Source organism: Neovison vison, chromosome 7 (assembly GCF_020171115.1).
Source record: "Neovison vison isolate M4711 chromosome 7, ASM_NN_V1, whole genome shotgun sequence".
Lineage (NCBI taxonomy): Eukaryota > Metazoa > Chordata > Mammalia > Carnivora > Mustelidae > Neogale > Neogale vison.
The window spans coordinates 201,927,487-201,949,199 of NC_058097.1; the positions used below are offsets into that span (position 1 = coordinate 201,927,487).

Below are 21,713 nucleotides of genomic sequence, written 5' to 3' on the forward strand. Positions count from 1 at the left end.
CTCAGAAGGTTACCTGAGAAATGCACAGAGAGGGGGTTCTGTTTGCAAAAGGGTCCTGGTTACTGGCCCACAAACTGACATGGGCCTCAAGCTCAAACTCAAGAACTGGGAAGGGATCTTGTTATCCTGGAGAGCAGAGGAGGAAAGGCTCTAGAGAGGGGCATGTTGAGATGAGATGGGGGTGCTGCTTTGAGACACATGGATTCCCCCCCACCCCTTCCTCGAGTCCTTTCAGTACGGCGAGTCTCCCTTACCAGGCAGCACTGACACTCCTTTGTCCTCCTGGGCTGAGAGAGTTTCGATTCCATGTTGTGGAATCATGATGATTCCATTAAGATTTCATGGGTGGTTGGAGCTGCAGGCCAGGGACCTGGGTCCACAAGCTGGTCCAGGGAGGGTGAGGGTTGGCAAGGGGTCCTTTTTCCTGCATGGGAATCCTGGGGCAAAAGCTGGGTCTAAAGCAGGGGGAGAGAGGTTGGGGCTGGGGTAGGCCTGGTACCTGACTGCAGTGGTCAAGTCCTAAGTTCATGAAGACCTGTTAAGTGTTCTAGGTTCAGACTGGGCCTCTAGTTGGATGTCCTGGTCCTGGGTCTGTGTACAGAGTTCTTGATGTTGGGTCTGGAGCTCTTCTCTGGGGTTGATGGTCCAAGTTCAGGTCTGGTCCTTGTCTCCAAGTCCAGGGTTTAGGGTCATGACCATGGTCTGGGTCCAGGGTGGGAATCAAAGTTGGGGTTAGTAACCAGGATGGAATCAGTGTTTGAGGATATGGTCCAAAAACTAGATCTGGGGTCCTACTGGGGGTCTGAGGTCAGTGTCAAGGTCAATGTGGAGTGAGGGCAGGACAAAGGGTTGTGATCTCAGGTCACAGAGTCTAAGACAGTGGTCTGAGGTCTGGGCTTGGGGTCCTGTCTGGAGGCTGGGGTCAGGAATGTTATCCAGGTCTAATGTCAGGTTGTGGACTTCCACCAAGGACCAGAAGTCAGGGGTTATGTCCAAGGGCTGAGGTCCAAGTCCTGGAGATCATGTTCTGAAGTGTTAAGTCTGGAGTGAGGGCCGGGGGTCCATCGTGGGGTCTCAGATCCGAGTTGGGATCCGAGTTGTGGCCAGGGTCTGGGTCCAGGGTCTTCTTATGTCCCGGGTTCCCCGGGGAGCTCCAGATCTGGAGTCGGGGTCACAGCACAGGTCGCGGTCGGGGTCGGGGTCAGGTCTGAGAAAGGGTCCGCTCCGGCCGCGGTGGGGGGGGGGGGGTCAGGCTCGGGCCAGCCCGCGCGGCCTCCAGGGGGCGCCGCCGCCCGCCCGCCCGCCCGCGCGTCCGGCCCCTCGCGGGCTCGCTGGCGCTGTGCGCGGCAGGCGGGGCCGGAGGCGGCGGCGGCTCCGGGGCGCGGGCGGCGGCGGCGGCGGCGGTGGCGGCGGCGGCGGTGGCGGCGGCGGCGGCGGCGGCCCGACTGCAGTCCCGGCGGGAGCGGAGCGAGCCGGGGCCGGGCCCGAGCCGGCGCCATGGGGCGGCGCCGCCTGTGAGCCGCGGCGAGCGGAGCCGCGGGCGCCGAGCGGGGCCAGGCGGGCGGCGGCGCCCGAGGCCGACGGAGCGGCCGGGCCGGGCCGAGCGCGCCGAGCGGAGCGGAGCGGAGCCGAGCGGCGGGAGAGGCCGCCGCCGCCGCCAAGATGGCGGACCTGGAGGCGGTGCTGGCCGACGTGAGCTACCTGATGGCCATGGAGAAGAGCAAGGCCACGCCGGCCGCGCGCGCCAGCAAGAAGATCCTGCTGCCCGAGCCCAGGTGAGGCGGCCGCGGCCGGGCCCCCTCCCCGAACCCCGCGCCCGCGGCCCCTGACCGCCCCCCCCCCGACCCCGTGCCCCAGCCTCCGCTCGGGGGCCCGGCCGCCCCGACCGGACCCCTGCGGCCCCGGGCCCAGCGCACCTGAGCCCCGAGCGCCCCGGCGCCCTGGCTCCCCGAGCCGCGCAGTGGCCCCTGCCCCGCTTCCTCCTTCCCTTCTGCACGCTGCCTGCCCTCGCGTCCGCCAGCCCCGCGCCCCTGCTCTCTCCCACGGGGCCCCGTGCTGCCCTCCCTGCCCCCGTCGGTAGCCCTCGGTCCTCGTGCGGTCCCCTCCTCGGCCTGCCACCGTCTGCCTGGCCTGACTCCATCACCCATCCCTTTGCTTTCCCGACTCCCGGCACCCCGCCTTAGGTTCCACTACCCCCACTGCTGGGCCCCCTTGGGTCGGCACTTGTGCGGGGTTTTGGGGGAGGCAGCAAGTCTTCCCGGTCTTCCCCAGCCTTCTGCTGGCTCACGGGCTCGGGGTCCGGCTCGAGTGTGCCTTGGGGGCGAGGGTGGTGGTGGGGAGCAGGGTGTGGTGTGTTCCTGAGCCCGGTGGGGGGGGGCAGGCCCCCACTGCCCCTCTCTCCTCCAATTCCTCCTCTGGCGGGCGGCCTCTGGTGCCTTGTGGGTGTTTGCCAGAGGACATCCCCGCACCTCTGCAGCAGCTGGACCACGGCTGCCACCCCTCCATGAGACAACGATGTCACTACACCTGGTATGAAAGTTTGACTGTTCAAGATGTGGACACGTTCTGGTCAGGATACGGACCAGGGCTGAGGCTTGGCCAGCATTTTATGGCTTGTCCCATATTTTCCTGTTGTTTGAGCCTTCAGGTAGGCAGTGAGCAGGTAGGACAGGTGTGCGTTTGTCTCCATGGAACAGGTGGGGAAGCTGAAGCCCCAGACGTGCGTGGCTTGCCCGGTGTCACAGGCCATCCGGGGTGGCGCCTGGTCACCAGAGGGCTTCTGGCTTCTACTTCCACGCAGGCCTGTGCGGGGGGGCCTGGCCATTCTGCCTCTGTGGGAGCTGTGCGCCCCCCCCCCCCGCCACCCCGATTGCTCTTGCCTGGAAGTTGGCCTGGTGGAAGCCTGGCTGGCCTGGGAGCCTGGTCCTGTCCTGGCTGTCATGATCTTATCATGGGACTTTGGGCAAGTCTCTTCCTGTTTCTGGGCCTCAGTTTCCTCATTTGTGAAATGTGGATAGGGTAAAAGGGAGGGTTGGGACCCTGTGGCACCCTGAGTGTTTGAGGCTGAGCCCAGAGCTGCAGGGAGTGCTGTGCCTACCTCTCTGGCGCCCTTCTCTGTGCCCTGTTCACTGGGTTTCGGATTGACTGAACACCAGCCCTGGGAGAGGAAAATTGGTGTGCATTTTGAAAAGGCCGTTAGGGCCCTTTTTTTTTTTTAAGACATTTGCAATCAGATTTCTCAAAACAGGAACCAGGCTGACTGTCAGCTGGGGGCTGTCCAGGGAGCAGCGACAGTTAGAACAAAAATGCGTTCACAAGTGACAAAGCCACGAGGGAGGAAGCTGGGGGGGGGGTGCTGGGAGTCAACTTCTGGGGCTCGCAATGGCTCTCCTTGGTGGCTGTGGCCTTGAGACCCTTGGAGTTCTGCAAAGTGTCAGGCAGAACCTTTTCTGGAACTCTCTGTGTTTGGGTAATCTCTCCCCAGAATGCATTGCTCCTGATGGGGCCCCGCCTTGGGTTGGCTCTGCAGGTGTTAGAACCCTGAGAAACGAGCTGTTCCTCTTTTCCTGTCCCCTTTGCCATCTGTGGTAGTGATGGTGCTGGTAGGAAGGATGGTGGAAATTATAATAATTTATTATTTATTTTGACATCTGTCATCTCAGTTGATCCAAAAGCCAACCTGTGAAGTTGGCAAGGCCATGCCTTGCGTACAGTAGTTGCCCAAGAAACGTCAGGACTAGTGACTGCTAGAAGCAGGCTGGGAGTTTTTGGGGAACAGCAGGAGAGCGACAGCCAGGTGCCATGGGTTCTCACATGGGGTCACCATCGAACAGGGCACCGTGGGACAGATTACCACGCCTGTGAGATGGAAAGAGGCTTGGTAGTCCCTGTCGGTGAGCTAAGGCCAGGCCTCTCCTACAGCTGCAGATATGCCACCTTTTCCTTTGTGCTTTGCACGTCCAGTGGGTCAAATGCCCACTGGACCCATCGTGAAGGTCACGATGACTGTGTCTCACGTTTGCCTGGCACTTCCCGGTTGCCAAAGCTGTTGCTACTCCATTTTATTTTTCTCACAACTGTGGGAAGCGGGCCTGAGAGGTGGTATTCTTCCATTTAATGTTTGAAGCAACCAAGGCTAGGGGAGGGCAAGAGACTTAGGCCCGGAGGTGAGCTGGAACTTGAACTCAGGTCTCTGGTCCCCTTGTGATGCTTCATTTCCTGCACATACCCCTGGACACGTCTGCTCTCCCCTCTGGCACCCCTTGCCCAGGGAGCCATGATCTGGGCTCCGTGGTCTCAGCCCCCTGGGCTGTCAGCTGCCCTGGTTCACAGGGCTCAGCCCCCACCCAGTCCTCTGGGGCAGAGCAGAGCAGCTCTGGCTAAGCTAGAGCGGAGAGGAGGCCTGGCTTCCCCTTACCCACAAGGTCAGGGTCAGGGAGAAAGGCCGTGGTTTGTCCATGACAAGGTGCCATTTGGAGCCGGTCCCACCTTGGGGTGGTCCATCTTGGCAGCCTCCCTGCCGCTGGTGCCCAGGTTGTGGCTTGGCCCAGAGCTGGGGCTGGCATCCGCTCTGACTTCCCAGGGCTAGGAGCAGGAGCTGCTGGGCAGGCATGGTGCCACTTTGAGCTGGCACCGGGTCCTCCCCTTCTGTCACCCTAGAGGATCCGAGGAAACAGACCCATTGCTCGGCCTTCTCATGGGAGGAGGCGGTGTTGTGTCGCTGGGAGACAGGAGACCCGGCTTCTGAGCCCACGGCAGTATCAGCCTGTCCCTTTTCCTGCGTGGGCCTGCCTCCGTTCCCAGCTCGGGAAGGCCGGGGGCCGGCCCTGCCCTGACGCCCTGTCCGTGCTCCCTCCGCTCGAAGGCCTGTGGTCTGTGCTTCTCCCCAAAGGAGCCGCTGTCTCCCTCCGCCAGCAGCGGCCCTGTAATTACTGTCATTTGCTTAATATGACCACGGAGACCGTGTGTAATTAATCTCTGGGCTCCTGGCTGAGGAGCCTAGCTAGGGCCGTCCCAGGAGATGCCTCTGCTCTCCCTGGTGACGGCGGCAGCCCCAGCAGTGGCTTGTTGGAGCCGGGGGCCTCTTGCAGCCTCCCATTTTCTCGGCTCTTTCCCGGTCCCTCCCCCACCATGGATTTCCTCCTTCCTGCCCCTTCTGGCTTCCCTGTCTCCCCGACCAGGCCACTCTTCCTCTGCTTCTTCTTCGTTCCTGTTAACTCTTTGCCTCCAGCACTTTCTGCCCTTGATTTGTGGGCTGAAGGGGGCCGGAGGAGAAGGGGAGCAGGGGAAGGTTTCCTCCCTTCGTCCTCCACTTCTCCGTCACCAGCAGAACCCTGTCGTTTCCAGCCTTATCCCTCGCCCAGAACTTTCCACCCCAGTAGTAGCTCTCCGTCTCAACTCCCCATCCCCAGGACAAGGTGATCTTTTTGGTGGTCGGCTGTGAGCTGTCGTTCCCTCTGGGCCTTTGAAGCCCCTGCCTTCCTCAGGAATGGGTCCCTGGGACGTCTGTTCCCATCTGTTCTTTCCAGAGCGGAGGGCTTCGCAGTTCTGCCATTCCGTTGCCCGCCCGCCTGCCCGCCCTTCCCTCAGGAAGTCGATTTGAAGGGAGCGGGAGCATCACAGGTTGGAATCTGTGCAGGGAAATCTGGGCTCCGTCAAACCAGGAATAACGTGTCCTATTAATGCACGATCAATCCCTCGTAGTAAATTCCCAGTGACGTCAGGTGTAGGCACTCTGCAGCCGGCGGTTCCTCCCCGCCCCGGGCACCCAGGGGCTGCTCGCAAGCGCGCGGCTGGTGCTTCCAGGACATTCTGCTCCTGCCTCGGAACAAACCGCAGAAGCCAGGAGCTCGTGAGAGGCTCTGGGGAGTGCACAGCCTCCATCACACCTGTCCCCTTCTTCCCATGACCCCCAGGGGCCACTGTCCTCTCTGCTAGTCCCGTAAGACAGACTTGCATTCGAGTTACCGCTGATCTGTTTCCAGCAAGAGACCCTAAAAATGACCTGTCTGGCTGCAGCTTTTTCCACAGCAGTAACCTGCCTTCTCGGCATCACTGATGCCCCAACGGGTAGTCTTTGTGTGGGCAGAGGGCAGGGTTTCGCAAGCGAGCCTTCTGGTGTTCAAGTCTCAGCACCGCCATGTCTGAGTGGGGCGTTCTCGGACCCCAGAGGCCACCCGGGTTGGGGTCGGGGTCCCGGGTTCCCAAGAAGAGGGGACAGCCTCTTCCTGGGAACCCGGGGCCGAGGAGGCCTGGAACTTTGCTCTGGGTGAGTTTTCACATAATAGCAGCAAATTGCAGGGTGTGGCGCTCAGGGCACATTAGCACAGAAGCCGCGACGTGTGACCAGGCTGCAGCACACGTGTCCTCTTCCACACATCCCGCCAGGAGCCGCTCTGGGGCCCTGGCACTGCTGGGAGCCTGGGATGTTCCGTCGGGCATCTGCAGGGGGCCTGTGTGGGCGCCGCCGGGGCTGTCGTCGTCTCTGCCTGGGCCCGGGGCTTGGTCTTTCCCACTTGGTACGTGTCCTGTTCTCAGCTTTAAGCTCCGAGGACACTGTGTGAGCTCCAGGGAGAGTCATTGAGAAATATTAATAAGAAGCCCCAGGGGACTTCCTCCTACTGCTGCCACCTCGGTGCCTGGTTTCCTGGAAATGCCACAGAGAAGCCGCACGACGGTCTCTGCTCGGCGGGCTCATTCACCAGCCTGTCCCAGGCCTGGAGCCCACCTGCCGTCCTGGGCTTTCACGACCCTGGCGTCCCTGTCACACAGGAGCATGGCCACCATGGCCCCGGCCTGCCAGGTGCCGCCCAAAGCTGCCCGGAGCCTGCTGGGGGCGATGCTGCCTGCTGCCCGTGGCACTAGCAGGGGACGGAGGGAGAGGCAGCCTGGGCGTGAATCTGGGGTCCTCGGGGACCCTGCCCCCAGCCCTCCTGCAGAGGTTGACGGGAGGCCCCTGCCCAGGGGGACGCCTTTTGTCAGGGAGAGTTGGACGCGGTCTCGTTTTCTGGCCGCACTCGGGGTGGGATGCGGGGGCGGGCCGCCCAGCCCCTAGCTGAGATGGCTTCACCAGCAAGAAGAGTGTGTTTGCTTCTGACCCCTGCTGTCCCTTCCAGTCCACACTCGAGCTCCCGTCTGTGACCCCAGGCGGAAGTCACCTGTGAGGGCCCAGATCATCTTGCCAGGCCTGTGTGCCACAGAGCAAGGGGCCTTGCTTTTCTTCTGAACCACGTGGTTCCAGAAGCTACCGGAAGTTCTCCCCCACAGCCCTCACCACCTTCCTGCCTGCTATCCTGTCACCCCTGTCCGCACTCCGGGCTGGGAGGGAGGACGACATGCTTTCTCCCTCAACGTCAAGCTTGACCTGCTTCTTAGAGCAGCTGGGGCCGGAGTGAACAGCCCTGGCTGTGGGCAGGGGTCTGGCGGCTCCCTGTCGTGGCAGGACGGGCCCTCCTGCCGAGGGGCCCTTGCTGCTTTGTTGGGGCACGTGCCGGGCTCTGCGCACCCCCTATCCCCAAGCCCCCAAGGCAGATCGGCATGAGCGGGTGAGGCTGGTCTGTGCGCAGAGGGGCCTGGCACCATGCACCTGCCCCGGGGAGTGCTCCCAGCCCCAGCCCTGGTTAGAACGCGCCAGGGCACTCGGGAGGCCCCCGGCCATAGCACGTGGAGCTGTGGAGCAGAGACCCGACCAAGAAAGACCAAGTAGCTCAGGATCATGTTCTAGAAGCGGCACAGGCCGTGGGCTCCCAGGAGGAGGGCCGCCTCCAGGAGGGGACGTGAGCTGACGGCTCTCACAGCAAGCTGGCATCCTGGGACAGTCCCGCTGCTGTGTCCTTGCAGGCTCTTGAAGTGGCCAGCGTGGTGGTAGCAAGTTCAGCCTTTTGTTGACGTCCTCATTTCACAAATGGGGAAAGTGCGCGTTTAAAGCCTGTGACTAGGCCTGGCCGCCCCCCGGGGCGGGAGGCCGGGGAGAGCCATTGGGAGCTCAGGCCTCAGGCCTTTCCCCCAGAGAGCCCGGGAGCCTCAGAGTCCTTCTGGTGGGGATGGAGGCGGGCATTGGGCTCGGCTGACCCCCCCAGAGCTGACCCGGCAGCCATGTGCTCCTCGCTATCAGAGTCGCTGGCCTGGATGGGGACAGGAATGCTGCTCTGGGCTCGTCGCCACTCTAGACTCCCCCAGTATCGGGGCGGGTGATGGAGACGGAGGTGACCCAGCCCAGGAGGCCACCCTGGGCTGTGCCAGCCTGTACTTGCCACCCTGGCACGAGTGTGTCCCCATAACACGTTCTTCTGACCTGCCGGCTCCCTCGGCTGCCAGCCCCAGGAGAGCAGACAGGAAGCCCTGACGTCGTCGCTCTGGGGGCCTTCCATGCAAGGGCTCTGCTCTGTCTGATCTTGTGTTTGGGTGGCGGGGAGGGGGGGTTGTTTATTTTATTTAGAAAACAGTTTTTTTCTTTTTAAGGAAGAAAGTGAAGTGCTGTGAGCTGGGGAGAGAGCCGTGGCCTTTCCGTGCAGCTTCGGGAGGGAGGCGGGGTCTGCTCCCCCACCACCACCCCGGGCCCCACTTTTTGCTCTTCCCTGGGCTGAGCCCCCAGCAGAGTCATTGGGAAGGGAGAAGGCTGTGCCAGAGGCCGGCTCCCTGAGAAGCGACTGTCCCAGCTTCTTCGTCTGCAGGACCTTGTAAAGAGTGCATTTCCCTGGCAAGTCTAGTCCCCGGTTCTTCTTGGGGCCACCGGGTCCTATGGGGGGGGCAGTGGTGGGCCTTCCTGCTCTGTTGTCTTCGCTGAGTGGGTGCCAGTCTCGCTGGCTCCCGGGAAGCCAGTGCGGGGCTCAGGCGGGCTTCCCAGTTCTCACAGCAGGGGCTGAGCCCAGCAGGCTGGTGGGGTCACCCTTCAGGGGCTGGAATCACTTGGCCTGTCATGTGTACCCCTATGTCTGGGTGTCCCCCCTAGCGCACCCGACCACCATCTGATGGTTTTGTGATATTTTGGTCCCTCTTTATTGCTTTGTCCATCCCCTCCCATAGTCCAGAATGTCCCCAAACCCAGAATTGGGGGCAGCTGTGCAGCGCCAAGAGCTGAGCCAAGGGGCAGGGAGGACCTGCCTTCCCGGTCCACTTCACAGGTGGAATTCAGGCACTGGTCCCTTGTGGGGTCCCAGGGCTCCGAGCTTAGACTCTGACTCTGGGCTGCCTGGTCTCTAGACCCTGCCAGTCCTTCTCCGCCGGCTCTGGGCCCCTGCTGCTCTGCTCACCCCGCACCCCCCAGGCCGGTCCCACTGTCCTCCCAAAAGGAGGTCCTGTGTGCTCCCTCACGGGGCAAGGACCCGTAGGGCTCCATTCTCTGATCTGCAGGCCCCGGGGCAGGGTTTTCAAGCTCCTGCCATGTGTGAAGCACCGAGTGGGCCTCCTGAATGTTGCGGAGCCAAAGAGATGTGTTCTGGTCAGTGGCTGGTGGGTGTGAGCTGGTGTGTGGCACTCCCGAGGGGAGGGTGTGCTGGCTTGGGGGAGGGCCACCTCCCGGCCTCTGAGTCGCTGCACGTGGCAGAGGCCATCCTTGCTTTCCCCGGGGAACCAGCTCAGGCAGCATGGGGCCACCAAGCCACTGACCCTTGGCTGGGCGGAGGAAGGAGAAGGACAGTGCCGAGGGGAGAAGGGCAGGGGTCCCCCTGCCTTCGAGCCCCATGCCAGAGGCTGGGCAGTGTCCCTGGGCCACACCGGCCCTGCCCGGAGCGCTCTTGCCTCAGACACCCCTTCATGCCTGGCAGGCGGCCTGCTGTCCGTCTGCTGGTCCGTTCTCCGGCGCGCCGGACGGCGGAGCCTGATCCCGCCCCTCGCTGTTTTTCCCCCTCCCTGCGGGTCGTCCCCGTCGCATCTTCCGCACCTGGACTTCCTCCTCCGGGTGCCTCCAGTGAACTCCGTCTGCCCCGGGCCGAGCCCCGCCCCCTGCCTCATAGCCTCTTGCTCACCCTTGGCGAGGTCTTCCCCTGCTTGTCCCCACATCCCCCCTCTGTCCCAGGCTTTGCCACCTGTTCACATCCTGTTTGCATGGAGGAACCCAGTGCGGTTCCTCCTCCACGCAGCGTCTCCCGGCGGCCCAGAACACTCTTCCCTGCCTGCGTGGCTTCCATCAGGCTTTGTCATGCACCATCTAATGTCTCAGAGCCACAGAAGCAGAACTTGTTCCTTGGGAGGGCCTGCCTGGATGGCAGGGGTGCGTGGAACCTTCTAGCAGAGGATGGGCGGCAGGCTCTGGTGACCTGAGCTGGGTTCCAGGAGGGATGCGGTGAGGCGGGGGCGCAGAGCCCGGACTCTCTCATCCTGGTCCTCACCACTTGCTGTGTCTTTTTTCAGTGGCCTGCCGGTGGCCCCACATGGCCTCAGGGCTGTGAGCATGGCGTGGCCTCAGGTGCGCTGGCCCAGCTTGGTCCCCGGTACAGGGCTGGAGTGTTCCTCAGGAGCCCGGCCTCGGGAAGCCCAGAGTGGTTACAGCTGGCCAGCATGACAGGCAGGCTGACCAGGCAGGTGGCCCGGGAGAGTGGGGGAGGGGACAGCAGGTAGGAGGAAGGGGACGGGAGGGGACAGCACTGTACCACTGAGACAAGAAGCGTAGCCCCAGGCCGCCTGCCCAGATGGTCCTCTGTGTTGAGGGTGAGCTCTCGGGTGGGGAGTGCTGGGTTGGGGTCTCGTGGTCACAACGGCCAGTCTCTCCCCTGCGGCCCTCCCAGGCAGCCCAGGGAGAGGGGGCACAGGTTTAATTCAGATGTTCAGGACCCAGGAACTGAGGCTTGGCTTTTGTTGCTTTTTTACTGTGTAAAAACTTTGAGATACGATTCACGCAGCATAAAATTCATCATTTTAAAGTGCAGAATCCATTGGACTTTAGTACATCTTGGCATTGTGCAACCCTTGGCCTACCTCATTCCGGAGCATTTCCATCGCCCCAGAAGGACACCCCATGCCTGTTAGCAGTCACTCCTCTCCTCTCCCCCAGGCCCTGGGCACCCACTAGTTTGCTCTCTGCCTCCATAGATTTGCCTGTGCTGGACACACGAGCTAGTGGAATCCTAGAATCTGGGGACTTTGGTGACTCTCTTTTCCCTTAGCTCTCTGAGCTTGGTCTATGCTGCAGCGTTTCTGTGTCTCGGCCCTTCGGCCCACTTGGCGGCCGAGCAGGACGGGACGGTCAGGTCGGGCCCCGTCTGGGGTATCCATCACCTGCTGAGGGTGAGGCCGGGCTCTGGGGCTTGGCCGGGTCCCCAAAGCCGGCACGAGGCAGTGCCAGGACCCGACTTCTGAGCAGCCACGCTGGCCAGCCTGGCTTTGAGGGACAGAGCGTGGTGACCAGACCCAGGCTGGTGGTTGCCTTCCTGGAGGCAGCGGTGACGGTATGCATTCCGGGAGAGGAAGCCGCGGGCTTCCAGGCCAGTAGGCCTGGTGGGCCTGGCAGGAGCCCCGGGGGCCCTAGCTCACCGAGGCCCCCCGTCTCTCAGTATCCGCAGTGTCATGCAGAAGTACCTTGAGGACCGGGGCGAGGTGACCTTCGAGAAGATCTTCTCCCAGAAGTTGGGTGAGTACGTGAGGAGCTCTGGCGGCCCCGAGGACTTCCCACCCCTGTCCAGCTGCCCCAGCCCTGGGGAGTGGGGGCAGGAGGACCCCCCTGAGGCTGCTTTCCTACTCCCCCCGCACCCCTCCACCCCACCCCCGTCGGCAAGCCTCTGTTTTCAGGGGCTGGCCAGGGTTGGCCTCCTCTCCGATGGGGCAGGGCAGCTGCGAGCGCCCCATCTCCCCGGCTGACAGCAGGACTGCTCTGGGCCCAGGACCCATCGTGCCTCCTAGCCCCTGGCTGTTGGCCCCGGGAGCCCCGTGAAGGGGGTGGGGGCCCAGCGACCTTCCAGGCTGCCGGGGAAGTTCCTCCTTGGGGTTTTTGTTTTTGAGAATTGCAGCTTCCCCTTGGCGCAGGCACAGCTGCTTGGGCCGTTGGTAGAACTGACAGGAAGGGGCGGGGCCCTTCCTGTGGCGCCTGGCGAGCTGTGGTCGCCGCCCCCACCCCCATGGGCCCTCTTTGTGATCAACCTGCTCCGGCTGGCCCCTGAGATCCTCCTTCTCCTCCCCCTCCAGGGGGCTGGTGAACTGGCTGCAGACCTGGCCCACGGGGCAGGAGTGGGGTGGGGTGGGTCTCAGGGAAGCTCGGCCCTGATGTGGCCTGGCAGAGAGCAGGATCTCAGCTCTGATATGGGAGTGGCCTGGCCTGACCTGGCCAGATCAGGCACTGGAGGTCAGTCTTGGGGGGTCAGTCTATCAGGAAGCACAGTTTGGGTCCCCGGCCTATGCTGTGTGACCTCGAGCACATCACTTCACATCTCTGAGCCTGTTGGTGTCCTCACCTGGGAATTAGGACTCAGAAGCCCTGCTACCCGGGACTGGTGGAGGGCCGGATGAGGCGGTCTCAGTGAAAGCCCCTTGCCCACTGGGAAACCCACATCACAAATTACCTGAAGGCCAGGCCACCCTTACTGGAGGTGATGGCTGTGTGCTCTGGTAGACATCCACAGGCAGTGCCCCTGGAAGCCACCAGTGCAAGCCTGGTCCCCCATGTCAGCCTGGAGGGAGTGGGCCCTTACTTCTGCTTTGAACCTTTAGGGCTGCTCTGGGGCCAGGTCTCAGACCCCTGTTCCCTGGGGGGGTGAGGCCTAACCTGCCCAGGGAAGGGGGAGGCCTCCTAAGCCCTTCTCGTAGCTTGCCCCACCTCTTAACCTTCCCAGTCTCCCCCAGCCTGTCTTTCCCAGGACCTCCCAGTGGGTGGAAGAGCCCCAGGTTCTACTCATGCTCACCTGACCGGCTTCCCGGAAGTCTGTTTCCATAACCATTTCTCGGGGCTGCTGTGAAAGTCAGCCAGATACCGGGGGCGGGGTGAGGGTGTCCAGGGGGAGGCCCCCCAGCCCGGGAGACTGCTTCCCCCTGCTGTGGCTGGCCCGACCCAGGCGGGTCAGCACCCGCGCAGCCTGCCCAGTGGCCATGTTGCCCCCGAGCGGCAGGTGCAGGCCCGGGGCTGCAGCAAGAGGGTGGGCGGCCAGAGCCAGCCCGAGCCAGCCCCGAGCCTCTGCCTCCCCCGAGGGCGCATCACTTTCTAGCCACCCACCGAGGAAGCAGATTCTGGGGGTCGGGGGTGGAGACGCCGGTACCCCTCACCCTGGAACTGAGACTCTTGCCCAGTCCCTGCCTCGGGCCATCACCCTTGCCCAGTTCTGCCCTTGTTACCCATTGTGATGGGAAGGCGTCCGAGGGGCACGGTTCGGCGTGACCTGACACCCTTGCTTTCAGGGTACCTGCTCTTCCGAGACTTCTGCCTGAAACACCTAGAGGAGGCCAAGCCCTTGGTGGAGTTCTATGAGGAGGTGAGGCCCCTGTGGCCTGGAGAGAGGGGAGGGGGTTGAGCTGCTTTTGCTTGAATCTGCAAGATGCCTGGCGCTGGCGCCTCTGTGTCACCTGTGTGGGTCTTGTCGTCTAGATCAAGAAATACGAGAAGCTGGAGACAGAGGAAGAGCGCTTGGCCCGCAGCCGGGAGGTCTTCGACACCTACATCATGAAGGAGCTGCTGGCCTGCTCGCATGTGAGTGCCCCGGCCCGCTTGTCCCCAGGCCCAGACCCACGTGCCGGTCCTCAGCGGCCTGCGTGTTGGGACGGGATGAAAGGACCCTGCGGAGAATTCACAGCTGCCTCTGTCTTCCCCAGCCCTTCTCGAAAAGTGCTACTGAGCACGTCCAGGGCCACCTAGTGAAGAAACAGGTGCCTCCGGATCTCTTCCAGGTGTGTACTGGGTCTCTGCCCTGCTGCCTACCGGCCCAGCCAGGGTCGCCCTTGGGCAGCCGAGGTCACGGAGCCTGGTCAGCTCCTGGTCTGGCTCCGTCACCAACTCCAGCTTCCTCCCTTAGCCGTACATCGAAGAGATCTGTCAGAACCTCCGAGGGGACGTGTTCCAGAAATTCATCGAGAGGTGAGAGGGCACATGCAGGAGGGGAAGGGGAGGAAGAGGCTGTTCTGAGAAGGTGTGGATGGTGTGCGGGAGAGCAGGCAGCCTGCTTCGGTCTCGGGGCCCTGGGCAGACACCCTCGGAGGTGAGACAGGTTCCTAGCCGTCATGCCCTGCGCGCTCCTGGCCTGGCCTTCTTGCAACAGATATCTCTGAGCCTGTCCTGGGCGACTCCCCAGGGAGCGAGGGACCACCTAAGTGTCTTTCACTCTCAAGGACTGTTTAGCACCTTGCTGGGCCCATCTACGCTGAGAAATACCAGGGTGACAGGGGTGGGCGCAAAAAGACACAGTGTCCTCCACTGTGACCCTCATGGCCGGAGCCAGCCTGCGGGGCAAGAGCTGTAAGCCAACTTCAGCCTGATGGAAAGAATAGTTTTCTGAGGTCCCAGCTGCCCAGCTGTGGAGTGGGAGCCTCGGGGGAGTGAGTGCTGCATCGCCAGAGGCATGCAAGCTGGGATGAGCTGAGCACCGGCAGAGCTGTGGTAGCAGGAGATCTGGATCAGACCAGAGCACCTCTTCTCCAGGCTTACCTGAAACCTGACGGCAGGTGGCCAGGCCCCACCCGGGCCAGCGCTAGGCCTAGGCAGTGTGGGAGGGGACACGGAGGCTCGGGACAGCAGGCCATGATATGGGGCAGGCTTGCTCCTGGCACCATTTTGCCCACTTTCTGAATCTCATTGGAACCCTGGGTCTTTTCTTACAGTGATAAATTCACACGGTTTTGTCAGTGGAAGAACGTGGAGCTCAACATCCATGTGAGTGGGGTGGTGGCCGTGGAGCACTGTGCTCCCTCCCTCCCCGCTGTCCTCCCCAGGCCTGCGGGGTGCAAGGCAGTCTGTCCCTCAGCCCGCAGGGTGGTGGTGGTGGGGTCTGTGCTGGGGTCCCAGTGGGGGTGGCTCGGGGTAGGTAAGTGCATGGTGAACAGGTGGCCCCTGCATATGCCCCCCTCCTACAGCATGGGACTGGCCCCCTGCTGCCTGGGTGTCTTCGCCCCAAGGTGGGGCCTGGGCAGCCCACAGTGACCCCTGCTGTCATCACCCCCACAGCTGACCATGAACGACTTCAGTGTGCACCGCATCATTGGGCGGGGTGGCTTCGGCGAGGTGTACGGGTGCCGGAAAGCCGACACGGGCAAGATGTGAGTGCCGGCTCGGAGCCAGGGTCAAGTGGGACGCCCGCGGGAAGGGAGGGCCCCTGGGGATGTCCGTGGGGCTCTCTGCGGAGGCTTCTGTCCCTCTCCATCCCGGGTGTGCTGTTCCTTGCTGCACAGGCCCCCAGAGCCCCGACTCTCCAGCACTTTCTCCTGCCATCGCTCTGTCTTGACTCCGATGGGTCTTAGGCTTGTCGCAGTGTCTAATTTTCACTGCGATAGCCCCAAGGACTGCCTCCTGCCCCTGCTGACTCCCAGAGGCAGCCCTGGGCTCTGCACCAAAGGAGCGAAGGAGCATGTGGACTGACTGACCTGCACCCCCCCACCTCTCCCCCCACACCCCCCTCCTCCCCCACCAGGTACGCCATGAAGTGTCTGGATAAGAAGCGTATCAAGATGAAGCAGGGGGAGACCCTGGCCCTGAATGAGCGCATCATGCTGTCCCTTGTCAGCACTGGGGTGAGCTGGGAGGGCCCGGGCCTGTCACCGCGGCAGCCTTCGGTCCCGAGCCAGGCGTGGCTCTGCTCACTCCCCTCCCCTGTCCTCCTAGGACTGCCCGTTCATCGTCTGCATGTCGTACGCCTTCCACACGCCGGACAAGCTCAGCTTCATCCTCGATCTCATGAACGGTGAGTGCATGGCCTGGGCCCAGGTTCACCCCACCCGCCCGGGGCTGGGGGCCTGCCAGGGAGCTGAGCGCCGCCCCTGCGCCCCTCGGGGCTGCCTCCCGCAGGCGGGGACCTGCACTACCACCTGTCCCAGCACGGAGTCTTCTCCGAGGCCGACATGCGCTTCTACGCAGCCGAGATCATCCTGGGCCTGGAGCACATGCACAACCGCTTCGTCGTCTACCGGGACCTGAAGGTGAGGCTTCGGCCCCCACCTCGGCCCTGCAGCGCAACTGGCTCAGGGCCTGCGGGGACAGGCCAGCCGGCCGCTCCCTTCCTATCCCCATTGCCGAGCCATTTTCCGGATTCAGGTGGTCACGGGGGTGCGGGGGGGAGAGAAGGCCTCGCCCAGGGCCTCATCCCTGGACACCCGGATCCCTCTAGAGTGACCTGACCCTCGCGGGCGTCTTGCCTGGCCACAGTGGGTCCTGGGCCGCCCTGGAGGCTGCTCACTAGGCTTCCTCCACAGCCAGCGAACATCCTTCTGGACGAGCACGGCCATGTGCGCATCTCAGACCTGGGCCTGGCCTGCGACTTCTCCAAGAAGAAGCCCCACGCCAGCGTGTGAGTACCCAGCCCCCCACTCTCCGTTCCTGCGCCCTCGGCCCGACCCACTTACGGTCCCTTTGCTTCCACAGGGGCACCCACGGGTACATGGCCCCCGAGGTCCTGCAGAAGGGCGTGGCCTACGATAGCAGTGCCGACTGGTTCTCCCTGGGCTGCATGCTTTTCAAGTTGCTGCGGGGGTGAGTGGGCTCTCCCAGGCGGGCGGTGGGAGAAGGCCTCTTCCCCAGTCCAGGGGGCGGCTTAGGGGAGGGGGGCCTCCACTGCTTGGGGGTTAGGGCGGCACCATCCCTGACGTTAGATGAGAAGCATTCTTGCTGCCTGCCTCAGTTTTCCCTTTCCTGTCCTCTGACCTTGCGTCTCTTGTCCAGGCACAGTCCCTTCCGGCAGCACAAGACCAAAGATAAGCATGAGATTGACCGCATGACACTGACGATGGTGAGTGTGGGGAGGCTGGGCGGAGTCCACGGGGGCCACGGTGGGCCTGGGGTCTCCTGTGCGTATCTGGGCCGTGGACTCTCGGTTCTCACCGAACTCGGGCCACTCATCCTTACTCTGGCCTCCTGCCCCAGAGGCTCCCCATCCCTGTGTTGTCAGAACAGACACGCCTTCTGGGGTGAGTGAGGAAGCTGGGCGCTGTCTCTCTGTGCCGGGGGCCAGGACTCTTCTTCGGCCCCTGCCAACGTCCGCTCCTCCCTGCAGGCCGTGGAGCTGCCCGACTCCTTCTCCCCCGAGCTCCGTTCCCTGCTGGAGGGGCTGCTGCAGAGGGATGTCAACCGGAGACTGGGCTGTCTGGGCCGAGGGTGCGTGTCTGGGGCCGGGGCCCCTGTCCCAGGCCTGTCTTCCCTGCCCCGGCTGTGTGGGCACGCCACTAGGCTGGCCTGAGGATGAGGCCTGTGTCCCACCACCGGGGCCCCCTCCTGGGGCCAGTATCCTCTGAGTTGCTCGCGGGGTGGGGGTGTGACCAGCGCTGTCGTGTGTTCTCAGGGGGCAGGGCTGCTGGAGCTGGCTGGGGCCAGCTTCCAGAAGGGGCCCCTGAAACAAAGATGGTTACGGTAATGATGATGACGAGAGCTTCTAGTGTTTATTAAACATTTACGGGATGCCTGGGTGGTTCAGTCGTTTAAGCCATTGCCTTTGGCTTGGGTCATGATCCCAAGGGTCCTGGGATCGGGTCCCACATCAGGCTCCCTGCTCAGCGGGGAGCCTGCTTCTCTCTCTGCCTCTGCCTGCCACTCTGCCTGCTTGTGCGCACTCGCTCTCTCTCTCTGACAAATAAATAAACAAAATCTTAAAAAAAAAAAAAAAACAAAAACCATTTACTAATTGCTGGGCGTGATGTTTCAAGGTTTACAAACATGAAAGCTCCCAGCAGCCCTGTGGTGTGGGAACTGTTGCTCTCCCTGTTTTAGAGTTGAGGGGACAGGCTAGAGTTTAAGAAAGTTCCCCAAGGGGACAGAGCCAAAGAACGGCTGACCTGGGAGTTCACCGGGGCTACCTGCTCCAGTGCCCAGACGGGACCCCTGGCCTGATGCCCCGCATCTCTCTGCAGGGCCCAGGAGGTGAAGGAGAGCCCCTTCTTCCGCTCCCTGGACTGGCAGATGGTCTTCTTGCAGAAGGTACCAGCCTGGGTTGGGGCCGGGTGGGTCCCCGGGAGCCCCTACTCCGTGCTGACGCCCAGTCCGTGTTCTGCCACAGTACCCTCCCCCGCTGATCCCTCCTCGAGGGGAGGTGAATGCTGCTGACGCCTTTGACATTGGCTCCTTTGATGAGGAGGACACAAAAGGAATCAAGGTACCTGGCTCGCCCCTGCCTGGCCTGGCCTGGCCTGGCCCCAGGCTCCTCCTCCCCAAACATGCCTGGCATGGGCATGGGGAGGCTGTTGGACCAGACCGGCCCCTCCCCGCCCCCCTCCACCACCATCCCCCCGCCCTAACCTGGGACCCCTGGGGCTGGGCAGGCCTGAGGCTGACGGCTGTCCCTGCCCTGTCTGCTCACTGAAGTTGCTGGACAGCGACCAGGAGCTCTACCGCAACTTTCCCCTCACCATCTCCGAGCGGTGGCAGCAGGAGGTGGCAGAAACGGTCTTCGACACCATCAACGCCGAGACGGACCGAATGGAGGCCCGCAAGAAAACCAAAAACAAGCAGCTGGGCCATGAGGAAGGTGAGGGTTCAGGGCCGCCGGGGGTGGGGTGGGCACCCCGTGCTCATGGTAGAGACCAGGCGAGGCCCAGGTCGAGGTCAGGGGAAGCTACCTGCGGTGGTGGTGCCCCGGCGGGGATCCCGCTCTGAGCCGGCCTGGCTGAGTCCGCCTCTCGCTGTCCCACGTCAGACTACGCCCTGGGCAAGGACTGCATCATGCACGGCTACATGTCCAAGATGGGCAACCCCTTCCTGACTCAGTGGCAGCGGCGGTACTTCTACCTGTTCCCCAACCGGCTGGAGTGGCGGGGCGAGGGCGAGGCCCCGGTAAGCGGCGGGCTGGGGGGCTCCCCTGAGAGCGCGCGGCGGCTGGCCCAGCCGGCTGGCCGCCCGTGCTCACCGCCCCGCCCGCCCCGCCCGGCCTGCAGCAGAGCCTGCTGACCATGGAGGAGATCCAGTCGGTGGAGGAGACGCAGATCAAGGAGCGGAAGTGCCTCCTTCTCAAGATCCGCGGCGGCAAACAGTTCGTGCTGCAGTGCGACGTGAGTGCAGCCTGGCCCGGGGTGGGGGGGGTGGGGGGTGGCTGGGGGCGGGGAAGGAGCTGGGTGGGGGGGGCTGCACCCCCACCCCTCCCCCGCGCCTGACACCCCCTCGGGCGCCCGCAGAGTGACCCGGAGCTGGTGCAGTGGAAGAAGGAGCTGCGCGACGCGTACCGCGAGGCGCAGCAGCTGGTGCAGCGCGTGCCCAAGATGAAGAACAAGCCGCGCTCGCCCGTCGTGGAGCTGAGCAAGGTGCCGCTGGTCCAGCGCGGCAGCGCCAACGGCCTCTGACCCGCCCGCCTTTTATAAACCTCTAATTTATTTTGTCGGATTTTTATTATTTGTTTTCCCGCCAAGCGGAAAAGGTTTTATTTTGTAATTATTGTGATTTCCTGTGGCCCCAGCCTGGCCCAGCCCCCGGGAGGGGGGCCCCGCTTGCCTTGGCTCCTGCTGCCACCAACCCAGCCACTGTCCAGCCACCCTCAGCCCTGACCCTCGGGGGCCTCCCCTCCCAGTGTCTTCCTGTGGGGGGCGGGGGGTGCGGAGAGCAGCAGCCCCGGCGGCCCTCCCAGCCCTTCCCCGGGGACGTCGCCACACCAGGTTGTGCCCCCTCAGGCTCTGGGCTGTGCTCTGAGGGTGGCCCCGCGTCCCCCCTACCCGGGGGAGGCCGCAGCACAGGGGCACTACTTGAATTTTCCCACCGCAGCCCCTCCTGCGCCAGGGGCACAGTCCTGCACTGTCCCGTCCTCCAGCCGGTTGGTGGAGGAGGGGCCGGTGATCTCCCTGACCCCAGGGCCTCACCACAGCGACTTGAGTTTGTGTGCCCTTGCCTGGGAAGAAGCCGTGTCCCTGGCTGCCTCCATCCCCACGGTCTGCGGTCGCTGAGGGGCTTGGTCGGGAGGGTGGGCCTTGGCAGCAGGTTCCGCTGCCCTCCGTGTGGTCCCCCCTTCCTCCCACCCCAAGCGCCCGGGCTCAGGGACCACAGAAAGGCAGCTGTGGGCTGTGGTACACTGGCCTCGCTTGGCCTCGAGGTCCCCTGCCCGCCCCCTCCTGGGTTGGGCCAGGCCTCGTCTGCCCAGGACCAGAGGGGAGCAGCATGGACAGGCCGGGCAGCACAGCGAGAGGGGCCGGGTGGGGCCAGCCCTCGCCACCCCTGGCCGGTCCGTGTGCTCCCCTCGGGCTGTCTAGCCCCATCGCCCCATGTCCCGTCAGTGCCACTGCCCACGGGGCGCCACCCCGCCCGCCGCATGCCCCCTTGTGCCAGTCACGCTGCCGTATGTGGTGTCGCGCCCTCTCCCCCTGGGGCTGGGTTGGCGCGCCCTCCCCTCCCATCTACTCGCTCCCCGGGGCGTTCCTTTGCCGATTTTTGAATGTGATTTTAAAGAGTGGAAAATGAGACTATTCGTTTTTATAAAAAATGGTGCCTGACTTGGCTGTGTCTGATTCTTTGTGCCTGATGACCGTTTCCGGCTACCACTGGGCCGGGGTCTGAGGGGAGAGGGTGTCAGTGGCAGCGGGTCCCCTCTGTGGCGGCGGCAGGCATCCGGGGCCAGCCTACCTGGGCCCAGCCCTTTGCTCCACTGCTCTCCCACCCCCGCCCCCAGTTCATCCTCCCCCCCCCCCACCCCGGGGAGCAGAAGGGGTCTTCTGCCTGCTGTCTGGGGAAGCAGGAGGGTGTGCCTGCGGTTCAGTCCTCGGTGTCCCCGTGTGGGCTGGCTGACTGGGTGCCCCGGCTCGCCAGGTACTGTCCTGAGGACACCTTCCGAGCAGTCAGACAAGTGCCTCTGCTCTTGGGGTCACACGGCAGCCTCTGGGCCCTTGGACCTGCCTGGCTTCCGCCTCCTCTCTTGCCTTGCTGCGCTGCCCTCTCTTGGGGTCCCTGGGGCCCAAGAGATGCCTCAGCATTGGGCCTTTACATGGAGGTTCTGCTCAAGTTCTGCTCATATGGTTCCCCCATATCCTGGCCCTCCAGGACCCTCGGGATGTCTGTTGCTGTCCACTCCGTGCAGTGCTCTGCTGGGCAGGGGTGAGCAGCCTACATGCAGAGCACAGCGTGGCAGGTGGAGAAGGAAGGCCGCTGGGGTTGGGATGCTCTGGAGGTAGAGGCTGAGGCTTGGGAGGGAAAGGCCCTTGAGCTGGGCCTGCAGGTGGCATTAGGGTGGGGAGTCGGGAAGGAGCTTCCTGATGCAGGGAATGGCCAGGCAGTCAGGAGTGGCTTAGGTTAGAAGCACTGTGGGAAGGAGCTGCCTGGGAGGCCCCGAAAAGCAGGCTAAACCTGGCCCAGAGCTTGGGGCGCACATAGTGATGAAGATAAAAATGGACGTGGGGTCTGAACTTGGATAGGCTCTGGGAAGTCCCTGGAGGCTCTGGACAGGCCTGGTGATGAGGACGGGCTGTAGAACAAGTGCCCAGGGACACCCATGATGCAGGGAGGGAGGCACAGGATAGGAGGCAGAGACAGGCTAGGCCACTGCTTGTCCAGGGAAGAAATACAAAGAGAGGAAGAACACGGCCCACCAGGAATGGGCCCCACTTGGGGACAAGAGAGAGGTAGGAATCCACAGGGAGGGTCCACAGGGAGGTCTATGGCATGTTCAGAGGACAGCCAGGGAGTGTAG

General features: G+C 63.3%; 1 protein-coding gene across 1 annotated transcript; it reads left to right on the forward strand.

The window, feature by feature from the left end:
• Positions 1-1,616: 1,616 nt before the first annotated feature.
• On the forward strand, positions 1,617-20,523 carry GRK2 (G protein-coupled receptor kinase 2). The gene is made up of 21 exons (XM_044259807.1): positions 1,617-1,775; positions 11,490-11,566; positions 13,321-13,394; positions 13,508-13,609; positions 13,732-13,806; positions 13,932-13,993; positions 14,734-14,785; positions 15,077-15,168; positions 15,540-15,639; positions 15,731-15,809; positions 15,914-16,044; positions 16,318-16,412; positions 16,487-16,594; positions 16,784-16,850; positions 17,115-17,215; positions 17,965-18,031; positions 18,111-18,206; positions 18,416-18,578; positions 18,747-18,883; positions 18,985-19,098; positions 19,222-20,523. Exons 1-21 carry the CDS (start codon positions 1,663-1,665, stop codon positions 19,384-19,386), a joined length of 2,070 nt encoding a protein of 689 aa, XP_044115742.1. The 5' UTR covers positions 1,617-1,662; the 3' UTR covers positions 19,387-20,523.
• Positions 20,524-21,713: the final 1,190 nt, after the last annotated feature.